The sequence below is a fragment of the Canis lupus genome, chromosome 7, assembly GCF_048164855.1.
Source record: "Canis lupus baileyi chromosome 7, mCanLup2.hap1, whole genome shotgun sequence".
Classification (NCBI taxonomy): domain Eukaryota; kingdom Metazoa; phylum Chordata; class Mammalia; order Carnivora; family Canidae; genus Canis; species Canis lupus.
In genome coordinates, this window is record NC_132844.1 from 68,952,334 (window position 1) to 68,973,527 (window position 21,194).

The 21,194-nt window shown below is 40.7% G+C and overlaps 1 protein-coding gene and 1 long non-coding RNA gene across 4 annotated transcripts in view; one reads left to right on the forward strand and one right to left on the reverse strand.

The window, feature by feature from the left end:
• Positions 1–21,194, forward strand: part of NUDT3 (nudix hydrolase 3) — a 127,568-nt gene that overhangs the window by 61,022 nt on the left and 45,352 nt on the right. For all 3 annotated transcript variants that reach the window (XM_072833385.1, XM_072833386.1, XM_072833384.1), the window contains exon 2: positions 943–1,053. In XM_072833385.1, coding sequence (XP_072689486.1) covers positions 943–1,053 — 111 coding nt within the window. The remainder of the gene's footprint in view (positions 1–942; positions 1,054–21,194) is intronic.
• LOC140637183 (uncharacterized) lies at positions 17,434–19,434 on the reverse strand. The gene is made up of 2 exons (XR_012034422.1): positions 18,613–19,434; positions 17,434–18,215 (listed from the first exon to the last, which is right to left on the reverse strand). It is a non-coding gene; the product is annotated as an uncharacterized lncRNA (long non-coding RNA).

Here is a 21,194-nt window from a genome sequence, read left to right on the forward strand (position 1 = left end):
AGAAGTCAGTAATGGAATCTACAAGCACTACAGAATACATAGCATTTTCTTTCAGGCAACAAGGATGACTGCGGAGTAGAAGTGAAGTGCACAGGTGGAATAGGGATGGAGGGTCAAAATTGAGACTTTGTCAGAAAGGGATGGTGTAGGGAACTATAGAGGATTCCTTTCATTTTGGAAGTAATGCCCACCCAATTCTACCTCCAAAGGAGAAGTCTAGCTAACTGTTTAGCATCTGTCCTAGAGAGGGGTAAGGAAAAGGAAACTGAGACCTTCCAGGATTTTATTTCATCCATAACTAGGATGCTGGTTAATTTTGCATTAGTAAACCATAGTCTCTATCAGGATTTTATATGTGTGTTTGGTTGGTCTTCTCTCCTTTCTTAATAAAATTCCCTAGTAAGAAGAGTTCTAGTTTTATCTCAGCTGAAAGCATGATGAAGATTTTGACTTCATGTAGATGAGGGAGTTGGGTTCTCAGTGCACACTTAGAACTTAGGGGTGGTGTGTGGTTTTGGTCTGTAGCCATCTGATGGACCAGGAGTGAGGATCTGGGAAAGAAGGTATTGGGACGATGGTACCAATTAGGGCTAAGGACTTCTTTCCTTCTGGCCAGCCCTCACAGCGCTCATGGGCTTTTTTTCCCCCCAGTCCTTGTCAACTCTGTGTTCAAAGGGCTTTAAAGAAAGGAACAAAGGAGAGGGTAGATGGGATAAGTGACTGAGAGCCTGAGGGAAGGGAGAGGTACTGGACACTAGGTCAGATGCCTTTCTGCTTTTACCAGGTGGACTATCTTACTTTTTCCAATAGAAGCAAAAGCTACTCTACAAGAAGTGACCTGGAGAGGTATAAACAAAAAATGGGTCTCAGGTCCCAGAGTCTGAGTTTGTACAAATAGTGTCTTTTATTTTTAACTACCCACGTGACCCCTGTGACTTTCAGGTGCTGCTTGTGAGCAGTAGTCGCCATCCAGACCGATGGATTGTTCCTGGGGGAGGCATGGAGCCTGAGGAGGAGCCAAGCGTGGCAGCAGTCCGTGAAGTCTGTGAGGAGGTACGCACTGAGGAGGAAAGGCATGGCTGTACCTCGTAATCGTGAGTCTGTCATGTCTGTGTAGTTCCTTATCACCACTCACTGAGTAAGCATACTCGTGATCACAGAAAGAAGGAGTTTACCAGTTACCTTGTGCTTCCTTGATTAAAGGGATGGTCAGGTTGTGACCTGGTAATGTTTGTTGGGCACTCTGTGTAGGGCGAAGGCTCTGGTAATGACCATATCTAACCATACCAGATAGTCTTTTGTGATTTCCCCATGGAGCTCTTTCAGCATTACCTCTCTTACCTGTAGCAGAAGATCAAGAACAAGTAGTTCATCAGCCCTAAGAAATAAGAGGGACAGGCAGTATTGATATATGGCTTGTTCTCATTAATGAGATGGAGGAAGAGGCTGTTGTTCTCCTCTGCTTCCTGGATCCTGGCTATACAACAGTGGCTAAAGCAGCAATTCTGTTAGCCAGAAAGTGTTACTAATAATGCCATTAAAGAGATAATAGAAAAAAAAAAGAGAGATAATAGTTTGTTCTTTGTTATTTAGTCACAAGTTATTCAGCATATATGTCCTGAATTCCTGGACCACACCCAGTATATTTTACTAGATAATCTAGAGTAAGTAGTCAAAAGAAGTACCTTAGTTCCCTTACTTCTAGAGTTTACAGTTTGGGCAAACTGAGATACAGATTGCAGTTCAAAGCCAGGAGGAAGGAACTAACATTCCTCCATAGCCTGCAGTGGTGATGCCATGCTGTTCCTTGCTTTGCTTATGTTATTTCACTTAAGACTCCTAACTTGGTGATGTAAGTTTTATCACACCCATTAACTTGCCCTGGCCATATGGCTAGTGCTTTTTAGATCCATTTCTTTGTTCCAGAGGGAACTGAAAACTGATGCTAAGGACATCTAAAATAGCACTAAGAACAAGTCTCCTATATTTCTTTTGGGTTCAGCCCTTGCTGAAGTGCCCTGAGACTAATCTTACCCATGGAATATGTAAGGAATTCTTTCCTCGCTCTGAACTCCTACAGGCTTGTGTTGACTTGCAACTCTGTCATTTTATCATTTATCTGGAGTCCATAACTAGACTATAATCTCTGAGAGCATAAAGTATGTTTTGTGGTTTATATCCTCCTTGCATGTGCACAGTACACAACTAGGTGAACAGAAATTTTTTTTTTTTAAGATTTTATTTATTTACTCATGAGACAGAGACGGGGTGGGGGGGGGGGCGTGCAGAGACACAGGCAGAGGGAAAAGCAGGCTCCATGCAGGGAGCCTGATGTGGGACTCTATCCCAGGTCTCCAGGATCATGCCCTGGGCCAAAGGCAGGCGCTAAACCACTGAGCCACCCGGGCTGCCCGGTGAACAGAAATTAACGAATACATGCTTCTGTGACAGGTGGAGCAAGGGATGCAACAGTAAAAGTCCTGAAGGGTTACCCCAAATGGAAATGATCAGAGTGTAGGGGAGTGATAGATACTGTCCGAGAGGATGTGAGAAGGCCTTCTCACAGTAGTAAGAATTGGTGTCCCCCGTTCTTATCAGACCTGAGATAATGGGGAATGCATAGGGGTAGGGTGGCCTGGACGGGCAGATGTGATTCTGTACTCTGCCTTTCTAGGCCTGAGGGCACCAGAATCTTTTTGCCTTTTGGCTGCTGTAGGTTCCACAGTACCTAAAGCAAAAGTGATGTTTGACAGAGCTTCTGTGGCAGTTGTAGATTCAGAAATGTGGTTGGTAAACCTGAAATGGAGTGATGGTTTTAGAATACAGAGAAAGGGAAAAAGTTCAGAGACTTTGTGCAAAACTTGCTACTTGGTTTTAGGAGTTGTGGGGGCACATCTGACCACTATACCTTTGTGGACCATGTTTGGATTTGGCATCTGTCTCAGGAGAGCATATATCAGTTGCCATTACTGTTGTTGGATTCTGAGTGTTATAGTTGAGTCATCTGTGGGTTATACACATGCAGTGAAGATGGAGAGAACTAGGTGATAAGTAGAAATGTAGTGAGGGGCAAGTAAGGGTGTAGGGTGCCCTGCTCACTCTTTTGTTTCCTGGAAATGCCATTCCACAGGTAGTGAGAATGAGTGGGGATGGGGCATAGTGCTTGGATCCTGTCCTCAGATATTCAGGATCTGCACTCCCTCCTGTCTGCACAGGGTCCTGAGCTTGAAATTAAACCCTGCCTGACTCTGAGCAAGTCAGAGGAGAGTCATACCACACCCTGTACTTTGTTCTAGCATTATTGAGAGGATAAATGTCTGTGAACTCTAGAATACAATACAGAATAAATCAAATGTTTGCACAAACAATAAAAATTGGTGAAATGTCATTGTGAAAACAAACATTCCAGTACTTCTGTCAAAATAAAATAGAGGGGATGGTTCTTCCAATTCCACATCCATCAACAGAGCATAAGACTTGGAATCAGAGAGGATATAGAAAGATTTTTCTTTTTTTTTTTTATTTTTTTTATTTATTTTTATTTTTATTTTTTTAAATTTTATTTATTTATGATAGTCACAGAGAGAGAGAGAGAGAGAGAGGCAGAGACACAGGCAGAGGGAGAAGCAGGCTCCATGCACCGGGAGCCTGACGTGGGATTCGATCCTGGGTCTCCAGGATCGCGCCCTGGGCCAAAGGCAGGCGCCAAACCGCTGCGCCACCCAGGGATCCCTAGAAAGATTTTTCTTTTTTTTTTAAGGGTAGCTTTTGTGAGCAGAAATCACTATTCAGGGGTTTGTTTAGGTTTCAAAATGATACAACTTGGGCAGCCCGGGTGGCTCAGCAGTTGAGTATTTGCCCTCGGCCCAGGGTGTGATCCTGGAGACCCAGGATCGAGTCCCATGTTGGGCTCCCCGCATGGAGCCTGCTTCTCCCTCTGCCTGTGTCTCTGCCTCTCTCTCTCTCTCTGTCTCTTTGTGTCTCTCATGAATAAATAAAATCTTTAAAAAAAAAAACAAAAAACAAAATGGTACGACTTTTGTAAAGTACACATTCAAAAAGTTAATTTTTTTCATAATGCTTACAGCTCTGATTGTTCTCTATATAAACGTAGGAGATTTTACTGGTCACTTTTGGATAGTACTTAGACCAGTTAATTCAGAGGTTTCAAATTGGATTTATAGAGCTAAATAGAAGTACTTTCTAAAGAACTTCAGTTGTCTGACTTAAAAAATAAAAACCTTATGAAGCTCTTCAACAAAAAAGTCCTGTGAATCTCACGTATTAAACGTCGTGCGCCTGACTGGCTCACCCAGTGGAACATGCGACTCTTGATCTCAGGGTCTTGAGTTTTGAGCACTACATTGGGTGTAGAGATTACTTAAGTAAATAAATATTAAAAAAATTTTTTACAAATGAGGTGAGTCTTAGAATCTTAGATTCTTAAAATATTCCCATAACATATGTAAACTGAGATTTTCAACTTAAAAAGACAAATCAGAAAAAAATTATTCAGTTATATTTTGAAAACCAAGGTTATACTCTAATAGGCCAAGTTCTTTTTTTTTTTTTTTTTTTTTTTAAGTAATCTCTGTGCCCAACATGGGGCGCAAACTCATGACCTTGAGATCAAGAGTCACATGCTCTGCCGACTGAGCCAGCCAGGCGCCCTAGGCCAAATTCTTTTGCACATTACAAAATTATAAAATATCTCTGGTTTCCTTCCTAACGTAGAAATATATTACAATTTTGATTCTCTTAAATATTTCTGTATTTCATTCTCAAGATTTCTAGGATTGAAAGACACCCACCCACCAAAGAAACCAAGCCCTCCCTGTTAAGTGAGGCCAAGACTCTTAGGTGGCCTGGTTGGAAATGCTGATCTAGTCCACTTTTGCTCTATCAAGATTCTAACTTGAGAAGGCTAATGGTTGTAGATTCTACACTGGGCAGGAATGTGTACTGAGTGAACACTGCAGTATCTGGCATGCCTGGCTAACTTTGTCCTTCAACCTGAAGGCTCCTTCCTCCATAAAGTCTTTGTGATGCCTCCCTGTAGACTCACTGCTCTTTCTGTGTGTTTCCCTTGCAGTTTATACTTCTAGCATCATGATATCTGTCATCTTTGTTTAATTGTCTGTCTCTGTGTAGTTGGGCACCATTCCTTTTTGCTCACTATTCAGTCCCCAGTGCTTAACACACAGCAAGTACTTAACTCACAGCAAGTACTTAACAAAACAAGTGTTTCAGTTATTGACAGGACTACTTAGAGCAGCCCCATAAATACAAGGTAGGCCCTTTTGAGTTGTCAGGAGTAAACATACCGGCAGGTCTCAGTTAAACGAAGAAGAATAGTTCAATGTCACAGTAGCTGTCCAGCCAGGCACGCAGGACTGGAAACTTGGGTCACAGGGTGCAGACAGGCCTTGCTCACAGTGCCTGGAACGGCGGTGGGAATGCAGTATGGCTCCTGGAACCTAGTCGCTGTCTTCTGTAGATGAGCTGCTTCTCTAATCTCTTCTCAGCCTCCTGGTTTCTGCTCACCTGCATCTCACATTCAGCTTTCCCAGCAGAGATGACCTGACCCATGGGTGCAGCTGCCAGGTGACATTATTAGCTCCTGGACATTTTGAAGACATTTGCCTTAACTTTGCTTTGATTGCTGATTTCTTATTTCTCTTGCTGTGTTCAGAGTGTCAAGATATCATGTGCTATAAAAGTATGGCCGCTCATGCTTCAGAACATCTGCAGCAGCTTTACTGGGAGGATCCTGTGTATGTGGGGAAAAAAAATATTTACTAACACAGGAACATGTTTGCAGCACATTCCTAAGTGGTCAAAGCAGACTATGAAACAGTATTTATGATGTAAAACCATTTAGTGGAAAAGAAATGTGTGTGTCTATTTGTGCGGAAAAAATAACATTGCTTGCACATCTACTATGTGTCAAGCTCTGTTCTAAGCATTTTGCAAATATTGCCTCATTAAATCCTCTCCAGACCCTATGAGATAGTGGAACTGTCACAGTCTACATTCTGCGGGTGAGAAAAAAAACAGGTTTGAGCCAGCCAAGCGCACAAGATTAAGTAATTTGTCCAAACAAATTGTGCCCAACCAAGTGTGCTCAAGGTAAGATTTCAACCCAGAACATCTAGTCTCAGCACCCACATGCTTCTATGCTGTGCTCATTGAAAGAATGTCTGCCAAGATGTTCATTCAGGTTATCTTTGGATTAGCTCAGAGATTATCATCTTCTGCATTGAACATATATTTATTACTAGAAAAATATTCTGTATAAACATGAATGGAATAGAATTACTAAGTAGCTGTTATGGCCTTGTTGTTGGGCCAAGATACCATTAAACTCAGTCTGTTTGGGGTGCCTGGGTGGCTCAGTTAGGTAAGTGTCTACCTTCAGCTCAGGTTATAATCTTAGAGTCCTGGGATTGAGCTTGGAATCGGGCTCCCTGCTCAGCTGGGAGTCTGTTTCTCCCTCTCCCCCTGCCTACTGCTCCTCCTGTTTGTGCGTGTTTGTGTGCGGTCGCGCGCACACGCTCTCTCTCTCCCTCTCTCTCTCATAAATACATACATACATACATACATACATACATAAAATCTTTTTTAAAAAAGAAAAAGACAACTGAATCTATTCAGAAGCTTTGTTTAACCCAGCTTAAACATTTCAGCATGTTGGCTGAATTTCAGAAACCAATAAATCTGTAGCACTTGAAACATTAGCAGTCACATTTCAAGGGCTAAAATACTCCCTTTTGGAAACTGGCCTCCGTTTTTTAGCTGCTTATGGTCAGAATCCTATTAAAGTGACCCCCATTGAGTGGGAGGGCTGGGGCTCTCTCCCCAGGCCCCCCAGGAGCTTTGGTAACAGTGCATCTCCAGCCCAGGGCAGCAAAGGCTCGTGTGAGCCAACCATGAGACACCCTCTGTAATCAAAAAGAAAAGCACCTCTTTGTGTAGTTTTCAGAGCTATTCTTTCTTGCTAATTCAATAGGAAAGGTAAAACTGTTGGCTAACAGAGAAAAAAAAGAGAAACTGGATCTGAAACTGTTGTGTCTTCTGTTGATGTTTCATCTCTCTTCTCACCTTGAGCGAACCAAGAGCGTTATCACAAAAATAAAAAACATCTGAAAACAGAATTGGGAGAAAGATACGTGCATACCTTCAACTGTGACCTCTTCAAGGATGTTAAAGATGGGGATCCCTGGGTGGCGCAGCGGTTTGGCGCCTGCCTTTGGCCCAGGGCGCGATCCTGGAGACCCGGGATCGAATCCCACGTCGGGCTCCCGGTGCATGGAGCCTGCTTCTCCCTCTGCCTATGTCTCTGCCTCTCTCTCTCTCTCTGTGACTATCATAAATAAATAAAAATTAAAAAATAATAAATTAAAAAAAAAAAAAGGATGTTAAAGATGGGTGCCTTCTGCTTTTATAGAAGTGTAGTCTGTGGTGACAATTGAAAATATGTGGCCAAATGCCAGTTCCTTTTGTCTGCTGCTTCATGTCTGGACAAGGCCTATGTCCATGGAGCCATTTCCAGCATACCCAACTATAAAGTATTTGTAGGCAGCTTGATCATTAATCTATGACATAGGTACAGCTTTAAAAAAAAAGGTGTAGCTTGTTCTCTGACTTCCTCACTTGTCTCATGATACCACATTTTTCTGCTACTCCTCTGACTCTTAACCACCTGTTGCTTTGCCATATAAACTCACGATCTTAGAAATTTCTTTAATGAGGTCTTCTTATACTTCCCTGTACTTCTTGTACAGGGAAAAATCTCAAGTTTTTAATACACTATACAAAACGTAAAAGTGTCACAGAACGTTTGATTTAATTCACCTTCATTTAGGAGTTTTTTGAGCGTCTAGGTGCCTTAGTATAATATCAAGAGTCACAGTTGCCTTAGGAGTGGAGAGGTGTTTGTTGTTATCTCTAGCTTTCCTAATCTTACATCATCCCATCAGGAATCTATTATAACCCTTCATGATCTCATTTTCAGATAAGAGCGTGGAAGATACTATAGTGGACTTTATTTTCAAAATCTGTATCATCATCATCATCATTGTCTTTTTTTGAGAAAGCATATGCATGAGCCGGGGGCAGGGGTGTGGGGAGGGCGGAAGAAGAGAATCATAAGCAGGCTCCACACGCAGCAGGGAGCCCAGTGCAGGGCTCAGTCTCACAACCCTGAGATCCTGACCTGAGCTGAAATTGAGAGTCTGACTCTTAACTGACTGAGCCACCCAGAGGCCCCATTTTTATCTCGGGCCCCTGGGTGGTTCAGTCAGTTAAACCTCTGACTTCAGCTCAGGTCATGATCTCGGGGTCCTGAGATTGAGCTCCACATTGGGCTCCCTGGTCAGGGAGTCTGTTTCTCCCGCTCCCTCTGTCTCCCTCCTTGCTCTTTCTCTCCCTCTCTCTCTCAAATAAATAAATAAAACCTTTTTAAAAAATCTATATCTTCTTATCGAACTCTTGTACTCTGTGTTCCCTGTCTCTGCCAAAAAAAGAAAAAAATAGTTGTACTCTAATATATATGTCCTAGCGACTAGAAAGCTCCATATGGAATCTCAGAACTGTCTCTAACAAAGAAGCAGTCTTTCACAGCTCTTGTTATACACAAGTAGAACATTTAAAAAGCCTGTAACTATTTGGGAATAATTTAAGATACTACTTTGTCACCCTTTCTTTTTAGGTCATAAGTATTTGACTCTATTTGAAGTGGAGTAAAACGTAAAGGCTCTGTGTGACTACATTGTATTTTCATCTTTATTTTTTGGCCTCAGCCTGAACAGTTGTGTCCAAAAGGTGGGGATAGGGAATCACAGAATTTGTTAGAGAAATAACATGATTCTTTTAAAATCCCAAAGTTTAATCACAAAATATGTATCAGAATATATTACAAATATTTTTAATCAGATTAATATGATGGGGAAAAGGTGGGAAGTAATGTCATGGCTAGGGGTCCTCCAGCTTATAAGCTTGTATGTAGGGAAGTGGACAAGCAGTTGATAGTGGATGTAGTTCTAACCATATGGGGAGAGCCTGCCCTGGTCACAAGGCAATTCCTACTCAGGCCTCGCTGTTAGTTGTCATGTAGCAATCAAGACCCGATATGGTTCTGATGTTTCAAGAGAATCTTGAAAGCTAGAGTCTCATGTGAGATCTGGTCTTTTAATATAGGCAGCTAATATTTTTTAGAGAAAAAGAGGCACACAAGGTTGGGAGGTGGGGGGAGGAGGGGAGGGTGAGCAAGAGAATCTTAAGCAGGCTCCAGATCCAGTGTGGAGCCTGAAGTGGGGCTCAGTCTCACAACCCTGAGATCATGACCTGAGCCACCTAGGGTACCCCTAGATAACTAATTTTTAAAAATTTTTTTTTCAAAAATTTTTTTCAAAAATGTTAAAATAATACATGCATATGGGTTTAAACAACAATAGTAATACTAAAAGGTCCATATGAAAAACAACCAGGGGGGCCTGGGTGGCTCAGTCGATTGAGTGTCTGACTCTTGGTTTTGGCTCAGGTCATGATCTCAGGGTCGTGGAATTGAGCCCCACATTGGGCTCTCTGCTCAGCAGGGAGTCTGCTAGAGATTGTCTCCCTCTCCCTCTCTCTAAAATAAATAAATCTTTTTTTAAAAGTAAAAAACAAAACAAAAAAACAACCAAAATGTGTTCTTAGTGAGGTTGATGAGCTGTGTTTCAGATTTTTACTTTATTTTTAGCTGTAAAGTGATGAGCTTCAGCCTCTTTGAAGAAGACAGTTTTTTATTTTTCAGTCTTCTAAATGATAAGTGAAAGCAAATAAAGGTTTTTAATATTGGCAGCATTTCACTGTTTAATGGAAATGTTAATATGAGGAAATATATCCATATATAAATTATTGTAAATCAAGAGAGACCATAAATCAACCTAAGATGTTGAAAAGCAGTTTTCATTTAAAGACTATTCTCTGGGGGGATCCCTGGGTGGCCCAGCGGTTTAGCGCCTGCCTTTGGCCCGGGGCGCGATCCTGGAGTCCCGGGATCGAGTCCCACGTCAGGCTCCCGGCATGGAGCCTGCTTCTAAAAAAAAAAAAAAAGACTATTCTCTGAATTTCCAGGATTTAATTTTTAAGAAACTTTAAATTACATGATTTTGAGTTATTAATAATAAGGTATATGCATGGCTATGTGCACCTACAGATTTATCTTAAAAATAGGGACAAAAATAGGCAAAGAATTTTTCTGTATATTTGAACCTTTTCAAAATAAAAAGTTGGTCAGAAAATAACCGTAAATGCTTATTATGCATCAGCTATATTCAGATCTTGAGGAGGAAACTATGAAGTAAAATGATATGCTGGATTCTACTTTCCTTAAGACAGATTGTGTTTTGTTAAGTACTACCGAGTCCTTATTTTTACTTGGGGAAGGAGGTATTTTTAGCTCATTTGGTCACAGCATTATAGAATGCAAGAAGCATCATGTCTCTTAAAATATCTTATTCTGATAGTTAATTCCTTTTAAAGAATTTGTTTTAGAGTCAGAGGCGAGGGAGAGGGAGACAGAGAATCCTAAGCAGGCTCCACACTCAGCACAGGAGCCTGATGCAGGCTGCTATCTCATGACCCTGAGAGGATGACCTGAGCTGGAATCAAGAGTTGGATGCTTAATCAACTAAGCCACCCAGATGCCACCCCATCTCCCTTTAAAGAACGTAATAGGAAATGTGGTTCAGTGATGAAAAAATATCAGGAAATTTTTGTTTACCTAACATGGACATATTTTTGCATGTGGAAACGTCTTTATTCTGACCTCCTAAGAAAGCTTACGTGCAAAAATATCAAGAGAAAAGAAGACATAGCAAGAGAAGAGCCTTTTCCTTAGAAACAAATAACTTCAAATCTGTAAGATGAACAGAGAAAGCATACCACGTTTTAGTGTGGAAACGTGTGTGAGGCTGTTTTCTGTTAGTGGGCGGAATGAGTCCTGCAGATCGCTGGCAGAGGCCCGTAAGTAAATCCGTATTGAATCTCCTGTTTCTGGCAGCTGAGAACTTGCAAAGGGCCTTTCCTCCCAGTTACAGTTCAGGGATGAAAGGAGACCTTGGCATAGACACCACCTCCAGTGAAGGGCCTGGCTGAGGCGTATGGTGCTAATCCTCGTGCTCAGCTTTTGCTCTACACTCACGTGGCCAAGAGTGTAATTCAACTCTGGCCCTAGAGCAAGGAAGCCTCTCTTTCCTTTCAGAGGAAGGCACCTCTCCTCTGTTACGAAATGGGAGATGGCTACTCCTGGATTACTTCCATGGTTACTTCTGGAGTCCACCTTAAAATGATTGACAATTTGTAGGACTATCATTTTGACTTTTGCAAAATTACTGAGTAAATACTCTCAGCTTTGTGAATTTGACATATTCAAAACGTTATGTTACTACATATTTGTGTTAGCATTTTAGTTTAAATATATAGGTACTTTAGACTATAAATCTCCATGAGTGGTTTTAAAAATGGAAACAGTAAAAAACAAAAAAAAAAAAAAAATGGAAACAGTATAATCTGAGCAGTGCCCAGGGGGCACCTGGCTAGCCTAGTCTGTGGAACATGTGGCCCTTGATCTTGAGGCTGTGAGTTAGAGCCCCATGTTGAGTGTAAGTATTACTGAACAGTACTCTTAATCTGAGGGCTTTTGTGTGCTCCTTGCAGGACTTACTGATGTTGTTAGCAGAGCAGTTTGATTACTTGATTAAACCGGTGACTACTATAGCTCACCATTTTTCCTGATTATAAAAATAATTTATGGGATGCCTGGGTGGTTCAGCGGTTGAGCATATACCTTTGGCTCGGGGTGTGGTCCCAGAGTCCTGGGATCAAGTCCTACATCAGACTTCCTGCATGGAGCCTGCTTCTACCTCTGCTATGTCTCTGCCCCCCCCCCCCCCATATGAATAAATAAAATCTTTTTTAAAAAAAATTATTTAAAAAAATTTATGTTCCTAGCAGAATGAAAATCCAGAAAGCACAAAGAAGACAGTATATTACCATAATTCCATGGCTGGCTCTATTTTCCTCAGTGTTTTAATCATTTCAAACATATAAGAAAAAAATTTTAAAAGTGAAACAAATACTATATTCTTCTAGATATATCTGTTGGCTTTTTGCTCTATCTCTATACATACTTTTTTTTTTTTTTGCCAAGCCATTTGAAAAGAAGTCATACATATTATGACATATCACCTCTAAATTCTGTCCTTTATGGCAGCCCTGGTGGCTTAGCGGTTTAGCGCCACCTTCAGCCCCGGTGTGATCCTGGAGACCCGGGATTGAGTCTGACGTCAGGCTCCCTGCATGGAGCCTGCTTCTCCCTCTGCCTGTCTCTGTCTCTCTCTCTCTCTCTTCTGTGCCTCTCATGAATAAATAAATAAAATCTTAAAAAAAAATTCTGTCCTTTAGCATGCATCTTTTTAGAATAAAGCCAGTTCCCTACATTACCACATGCCATTGTCACACCTAAGAAAATTCATAATTCTATAATCTCTTATCCCCACCTAAAAAGTCCAGGATCATTTTCTAATAGAATATCTCACATTCTGATTTTCTTTGGTTGTTTCTTCTTCGTGTCCTTTAACTTGTTTCCTTATCCCGTATTTCTAACAACTTCTTTTAGAGCAGTGCTGTCCAGTAGAACTTTTCGGAAGTTATATATATGCACTGTCTAGTGTAGTAGCCACTAGCTATCTATGGCTCTTTAAGTTAGTTAAGATCAAAATTTTAAATTCATTTCCTCAGTTATGATAGCTGCATTTTAAGTGCTCTTTAGCTGCTTGTGGATAATGGCCATCATATTAAATAAATAGCACAGGGCTGGAGGCTTGTTTAGCTTTAGGATAGACATTTTTGATAGATTGCTGCATCAGTGATGCTGCATGCTTCCTAATATTTAACATTAGGAGATGCATAATGTCAGGTTGCCTAGCCATTATTGATAAAATGTTTGATCATGTTGTTACTGACTGATCTCTCCATTGTAGCAGTGCATGTCTGCCTATGCAGCAGAATACCTAAATAATCTATTGAGTAATGCTTCTACACTATATGAATATCCTGTCTCCCAGCAATCTTTCAACCCGTATTAGCATCTTCTGATGATCCTTACCAAATAGATCCTTACAGTAGAGACTGAAATACAATGATTTTCTGATATTTTTTTAATTAGCTGAAATTCTTCTGTAAGAGAAAGCTCTTTTCCTTGTTCCTCTTTCATGCTCCTTGCCTTCCCATGTTTTTCTTATTTTGTTTTTAAAGTAAGCTCCATGCCCAGTGCAGAGCCCAGCATGGGGCTTAAACTCACCACCCTGAGATCAAGACCTGAGCTGAGATCAAGAGTTGGACACTTAACCCACTGAGCCACCCAGGTGCCTCTTTTCTTCTTATTTTAAATAACCTCCTGGGTTCATAGATCTTAATTTTTTTTCATTGTGTTATAGTCAGTTACAGTCGTTATTCTCTTTAATTATCTCAGATTTGGTCAGTGTGTACCCTTTCAGGCAGCCTTCTGTATACTTTTGAGTCCTTCCTTGCCCTGTAATGCGATAAAGTTATGCATGGAGCCTGCTTCTCCCTCTGCCTAAGTCTCTGCGCCTCTCTCTCTGTGTCTCTGTCTCCTTCTGTGTCTCTCATGAATAAATAAATAAAATCTTTTTGAAAAAGAAAAATCACGATTTCACATTAATATTTCCACTTCAAATTTAACATTACAAGGTTTTTTTCCTTTTATTTGTATCTCTTTTACTCTTAAGATACTGGTTTTTAATAATATTCTGATACTGTTATTAGTTTCTAATAACATTATTTGCTTTTTTATATTATAAGATAGTATGAATGAATTTGCATCATTGATACTTTCACATCACTGGTACTTTCATTGTTAATACTTTGAGGAGTCTGACAATGTGTTCCAAGCTGGTTAGTGTGAACCTGTTGATTTTAGGGAGGAGTACTCTAAGGGGTAGAATTAGCCCTTGGTGCTAATTTGGATTATTTAGGGATTGGATCTGGGTTGTTTTGAATTGGTAGTAAATGACAAGACGATATTTATTTAAAGAGGAAGTAATTGGCATCAGCAAGGAGGTAATCACTTTTCTTTGTAAACCTGGGTTATAGTTTCCTTTACTTAGGAACAGTATACCTAATATAACCCTTCTTTACCCTATCTGGGGGCCACTTTCAGGCATAGAAATAGTAAGATAGGTTATGAAATATAACCTAAGAACTGAGTAGGAGGGTTTGTATTGCTTTTGTGTAGTAGATTTTTGGTCTGTAGATGTCCTTCATTGTGTGTGTTGATGAGGTTATAGGCATGGAGTAGGGCCTATACTTGTACCATTCTCTACCTGACCTCCTACATTTGCAAATGATTGTTTAGATTGGAGTAGTTCTCAACCTTGTCATTTGGATTCTAGGCTCAGAGAGTTAAAAGCGGGATTCCCACCCGACATAAATGTATGGTAGGAGTTTGAAAATTCACACAGGATAGTTCTTGAGTGAGACCATCTTTCTTATGGCAGTTTGTCCAGCATTTCTGGTCCCATCTTACTAAGTACCAGTTGTGCCCTCCAGTCATCATGACAACAAGAAACATGCATTATCTCCACAATGCCCTTGGAGACAGTCGCACTTGTAGAAAACCTCTGTTGAATGTTCTAGAGAGTTCCTTTTGTCCTCCAGATCTCAGTTGCTTAATTACTCATGCTTAGTTGGTAACTATTTGTCAGACTCCTGCTGTAGGCTCGGTTAGGGTTAGGACTAGTGTCCTGAACATGGCAGATGATGTAGAAGCAAAGAACAGGTTATGAGTGCAGCATGGTGGAGAGCCTTGACATCCTGGCAGAGGGATTCACAGTTGAGAAGGTTCTAGGACTTGGGTATCTTGGTGAAAGTGTAGTACTGCTCATTGACCTGCAAACTCAGAATAGAGAGAGAAAGATAATGATTGAAGAAAAGTAGTTCTTCCTTGTGTATTCCCACTTTTTAGTGGAGAGGTAATGATAAATGAAAAAAATATATATATTCCATCTCACTAGTCATCAGATAAATGCCAGCTAAAAAAAAGCTGGTATCTTGGCTTCTACCAAATTAGCCAAGGTTTAAAAAACTATTTCTACCCAAGATGATGAAGGAGGCAACATGTACTAAGAGCCTTAAAAATGTCTATACTGGGGGTGCCTGGGTGGCTCACATGGTTAATCATCCAACTCTTGATTTTGACTCAGGTCATGATCTCAGGGTCGTGGGATCAAGCCCGACATTGGGCTCTGTACTCAGCGTGGAGTTTGCCTTGTCCTTCTCCATCTGCTCCTCCTCCCACTGTCTTGTGCTCTCTCTCTCTAATAAATCTTTAAAAAAAAAAAAAAAAGTCTACTGTTTTCAGGGTGCCTGGCTGTCTCAATCGGAAGAGCATGTGACTCTTGATCCCCAGGTTGTGAATTCTAGCCCCATGTAGGGTATAGAGATCACTTAAATGTCTAAACTGCTTTTGGACACTGTACACCAGTCATTGCAAGTGCTCTCCATTTCAGGACATACCACACACGTGACATCATGTGATTCCCTCCAACTAGAAAGCTTGCCCTGTTCCCTTGCCACCTAGCACACTTCTTTGAGTTTTCAGTGCAGTCATTTCGTTTTATGGAAGCTTTCATGACTTTCAAGGCTGATACATAGGTTCTTCCCCCACCATCCCATTGTAATTGTTATTTATTCATGAGAGAGAGACAGACAGAGGGAGAAGCAGGCTCCCTGTGGGAACCCGACATGGGACACTATCCCTGAGATCTTGGGATCACACTCTGAGCTGAAGGTAGATGCTCAACCACTGAGCCACCCAGGAGTCCCAAAAGGGACAAATTTAAATTTCTCATACTCCCCACTAGGAACATTTTTCTGTATTTCATGTGTTTTTGCCCATCAGCCATCATCCAACTTGACTGTAAGTTTCTCAATAGTAACCTCATACATGGGACATGAAAGAGCACTGGGAGCTCATAACAAATATAAAATAAAAAGGAGGCAGGGGTTTTCTGACTTTAATCTTTGCTCTCATTTTCTGTTTTCCTACCTCTCCTCCCCTCTCTCTTACCGTAGGCTTGGAGACCTTGACCAAATCTTGTGACTTTTTGTGCTTTTTGGTTCATATTTGAGCCCAGCATTTTTCACTTCTGAGTATCTGTAGAGAAATGCTTATTCACAGGCAGAAAGAAACATGTACAAGAGGTTTGTGCCAGCTTCAATGTGTAGTAGCAAAAACTGGAAATAATCCGAGTGCCCCTCAGTAGGAGAATGACTACTTCAGTTGTGAAATATTCATATTACATATTATCCAACAGTTTAAAAATAATAAAGGAAATGTATATATCCTAACACATAGAGCTATCAGAAGCATTTAGTGAAATGAAATGGCAAGTATGATTGATTTGTGTAAAATAAAATGTCCTAAAACATATTTATGTATGTGCATATATATGCAAATACTTAGAATGGAGGCTGGAAAGAAAACCACTAAACTGATTAGAATGATTACCTTTGGGGAGGGAAGAGGGACTAGGAAGCCTATGGGAAATTTTGCTTTATCTAAATGGGGGGGGGAGGGTTATAACTCCATCACTTTTTCCAGAATCTGGGTAGAAATGTGAAGCCATCAAGCAGTTGTAAAAGTCAGTACTTAAAATGTTTAACAGTATAGCCAGAATCCTCCACGGAATTCTAAAGGCAATATATTTAAGCTCAGAAAGATTAAAACTAGACTTGCTGAAATTCTGTACTGTATTGTCTTCTGCAAGAAAGTGCCCTCTCTGGTGGTAGTCAGCAAAGCTTCAGTTAGGTTTTTGTTTTAGTCTTTGATGCAAGCTTATTTTTAGCTTTGCAACCTGATCTTGCTATGCTATTGTTTCCTTTTTTTTTTCTTCTAGATTTGAATTAAATGATTACTGAAGATAAGATAGTTGAGAAAGGGATGATTCACATGGAGTTTGCTGTTTCCAGATGACTAGATTAATCTTTAATGGAGTATGAGTAGAAGTGATCCATGAAAAAAACATCAGTTTTGCTCATCAGCCTGAGAACTAAGAATATTGCTGTTGGATATATTTATGTGAACTCTTTCTGTTGGTTATGCAGACAATTATGACTTTAGAAACTGTTATATAGAAAGGAAAGAAGAAGGAAGGAAGGAAGGGAGGGAAGAAAAGAAAAGAAAAGAGAAAAGAAAAAGAAAGAGAGTTATTTACTGCTGTCTCACAAAACCTGAAACCAGACTAACTCAGTTTCTCTGAGACATGAATTCAGACAAGGCGCTGCAGAGACGGCTTATCCACAATGACTGGGGCCTTAGCAGGAAGAATCAAAGGCTAGGAGCAGAACACTGTTGGAATAGAAATCTTTTTTTTTTTTTAAGGTTTATTTATTTATTTATTCATAGAGACACAGCTAGAGAGAGAGAGGCAGAGACACAGGCAGAGGGAGGGGCAGGCTCCATGCAGGGAGCCTGATGTGGGACTCGATCCCTGGTCTCCAGGATCACGCCCTGAGCTGCAGGCGGCGCCAAACCGCTGCGCCACCGGGGCTGCCCGGGAATAGAAATCTTGAATGACTTTTTCTCCTGCATCTGAGTGTCTTTGCTGTTTTGGTTGGAATATCCTAGAGTTGTCCTTTTTCATTTCTTTCCTTGTCTGTCTTCCATCTCCGCCTTGGTGATCCGGCTCAGTCTCAAGGTTTTGAATATGGGAGATGGTTAGTCGGTAGGTAGGTAGATGCACTTTCATCCTCAACCAGAGCTTTCCTTAACCTGCCTACTTGGTATTTCTATTTGGTTCTCAGACTGGCAGCTGAAACTTAATATATATAAAGCTAAACCTGTGATTCCAGTACCTTCTCTCAAACTTGCTCCCCCAGCAGTCTTCCCCAGCTCCATAAGTGTAACTCCTTACTTTTAGGTGCTTAACCCAAAAAACTAGGAGTCATCTTTAATTTCTTTCATTTCTCACACCCAGTGTTTAGTTTACCAGCCAATCCTGTTGACTTTACCTTCAGAATGCATTTATATCCAGAAGCCAACCACTTCTTACCAATCTCTGTTATTACCACCTTGGTCCATGTCACTGTCATCTCTCCCCTAGTTCTTACTTCTTCGGTCTGTTTTCAACACAGCAGGTGAAATGATCCTGTTAAAAGAAGCCAGGTTGCAGTACATCATGTCACTGTGTAAGCTGAAGCCCTTAGAATGGCCTATGATCTGGCTTCCTCTGGGACCTCACTTCTCACTTCTCTCTCTTGCTCACTTTGCTCCACCCGTCCTAGTAGCCCCCTTGCTGTTTCTCCTGCTTCATCATCATGGTATTGACACAGTCCCTAGAGACTGAATCTGGAGGAAAGAGACCATCCTGCTGGTTTTTCCTAATGGCTTTTATGTATGGCGATTGCCTTTTATTGGTGATGAAATGTCATGGTATTGAGGATGGGAAATTAACAGTTTCAAAAAAACAGATGTAATCTATACTGTAAGTAGTAGGCCCATGCATTTACATCTATGCCGAACGAAATGCTGTTTTTCATCCATACCTGCTGTTCTTGCTCAGCTAGATCTTGCCACACTGAACAGTCCTCTCCGGCCGGTGGGTTGAGGAGTGACTTAAGGGCCTCCATGGGCAGTCTAGAATGCCATCTGAACAGCCTGTCCCGTCCATTGAGAGAGCTGATGGGGCTCCATGTCAGGCCTCAGAACAGATACGGTTTTGGTTTCACAGTATGCCATAAAAACACACAAAAGGGCTTTTTAGTATGGAGAGTGAGGCACTTAAAGTAGGGAAGAGTATCGTTTTCAACCAAGAGTTCCTCTGTGACATGCTTTCACTGAGATTTATGAGAGCCAAAGGAAAGACGATCAGCTATTTATGGCTGTGTGAGCTGCAGAGGTCTGGGTGCAAAACTGAATGAGGACATCTCCGAGAAGATGCACAGGCTTGAGAAACCCGAGGGAGTGTGCCTGTCTATATGGGGACTATGATGTGAGGTAGAAATTATTTTTATAGGCCCAGACAATCACGTTGTTGAAAAGGACATCAGGAAGTTATCTGGTTTAAACCTGCACTTTTGGGACACCTGGGTGGCTCAGCAGTTGAGCGTCTGCCTTCAGTTCATGGCGTGATTCCAGGTCAGGGATCAAGTCCCACATCAGCCTCCCCGCGGAGAACCTGCTTCTCCTTGTGTCTGTCTCTGCCTCTCTCTGTGTGTCTCTCATGAATAAATAAGTAAAATTAAAAAAAAAAAAAAAGGAAAATTTAAAAATAAATATAAATAAACCTGCACTTTTGGTCAAGCAGAGCTAAACATCTATACCATTCAAGCCATTGGGTTTTTCTCTTTCTTTTGAATATATATTTATGAAAGTAGGGATCCCTGGGTGGCGCAGCGGTTTGGCGCCTGCCTTTGGCCCAGGGCACGATCCTGGAGACCCGGGATCGAATCCCACGTCGGGCTCCCGGTGCATGGAGCCTGCTTCTCCCTCTGCCTGTGTCTCTGCCTCTCTCTCTCTCTCTCTCTCTCTCTGTGTGTGTGACTATCGTAAATAAATAAAAATTTATTTAAAAAAATAAAAAATAAATAAAAGCTACTAACTTTTATGTTATTTAAGTGAGTAATTTCTTAATGTCTAGTTTTTAAAAATTACTTTTAATGCCATCCAACAATGAGAAAACCACTGTATATACCTATCAGTATAGCTAAAATAAAAACTTTATGGTACCAGTTAGCAGCAGATTGAGGGTCAGAAATGTAATTGTAGTTGCTCGGTGCTTTCAAATAAACTGTTTATATCTGCTAGGCCACTTGAGAACATGAAATAGTAAATACTCAGAGCAAGATTGCCTTTATGGTGATATTTAACAATATTGAAATTTTTTGTCATCTCAAACTGAAATTGCCAATTCTGCCTTTAAAATGAAGGTTAGAGGGCAGCCCCGGTGGCGCAGTGGCTTGGCGCCGCCTGCAGCCTGGGGTGTGATCCTGGAGACCCAGGATCGAGTCCCACGTCGGGCTCCCTGCATGGAGCCTGCTTCTCCCTTTGCCTGTGTCTCTGCCTCTCTCTCTCTCTGAATAAATAAATAAATCTTTAAAAAAACAAAAATAAAATAAAATAAAATAAAATGAAGGTTAGATTATTGTTAAGAAAACCTTTTTAAAGCTGGTCCTTCACACTTATTTTCCAGAATTTTCAGTCTAGAATGCAGATTTATGTAATACCCCTTCAGTAATTATAAATTCAAAAAACAATTGAAGGTTCCATTTATATAAGCTTGCCTGCCCTTCAGAAGGTGTCTTAATTTATTTTCTCAGCAGCAGGGATGAAGAGGGCATTAATACATTTGGTACGTGTGCTGGCTTTAGAATTAGTCACCTACATTCAAATCCTAGTGCTGCTGCTTAACAGAACAGCATGGTATTGGCAAATTATTTATCATCTCTAAGCATTGGTTTTCTTATCTAGAACATAAGAACCATGATAATACTTGCTTTGTAGGTAGACATTTTAGTAAGAGCTCAAATACTAGCCATTATCGTTGTTGTTGTTGTTGTTGTTGTTGTTATTAGAAAAGAGGAATAATTTGTCCTGAAATCACACAGTGGATCATGACCTGACCACACAACACTGTTTCCAAAAGCCCTGGGCTCTTATATCTCTCCACTCCTATTCCATCCTATTATCTTCATCCAGAGGATGCTAGTCAGGTTAATGAACTGTTGTATGAGCCTTTTAGGTTACTTTTTTTTTTTTTTTTGATATACCACATTTTGTTCATCTGTCAATGGACAGTCTCGCTGTATTTATTTATTTATTTATTTATTTATTTATTTATTTATTTACACAGGAAAGAAACTAGATTTATATTTTTGGCACTGGGTCCATTTAATTTTTTGTTGCTTTTTAAAAAAAATGCTCACATAATTGAAAAAAAAAGCTACTCCTCCCATTTTGCAGTGTATTCTGTAGCATATTTTGTGAAGCTCAGAAAAATTGATATGGAAATGAGAGTACCTTATTTTTAGATTTTTTTTTTTTAAGATTTTATTTATTCATGAGAGACACATAGAGAGAGGCACAGGCAAAGAGAAGAGGTTCCCTGCAGTGAGCCTGATGTGGGACT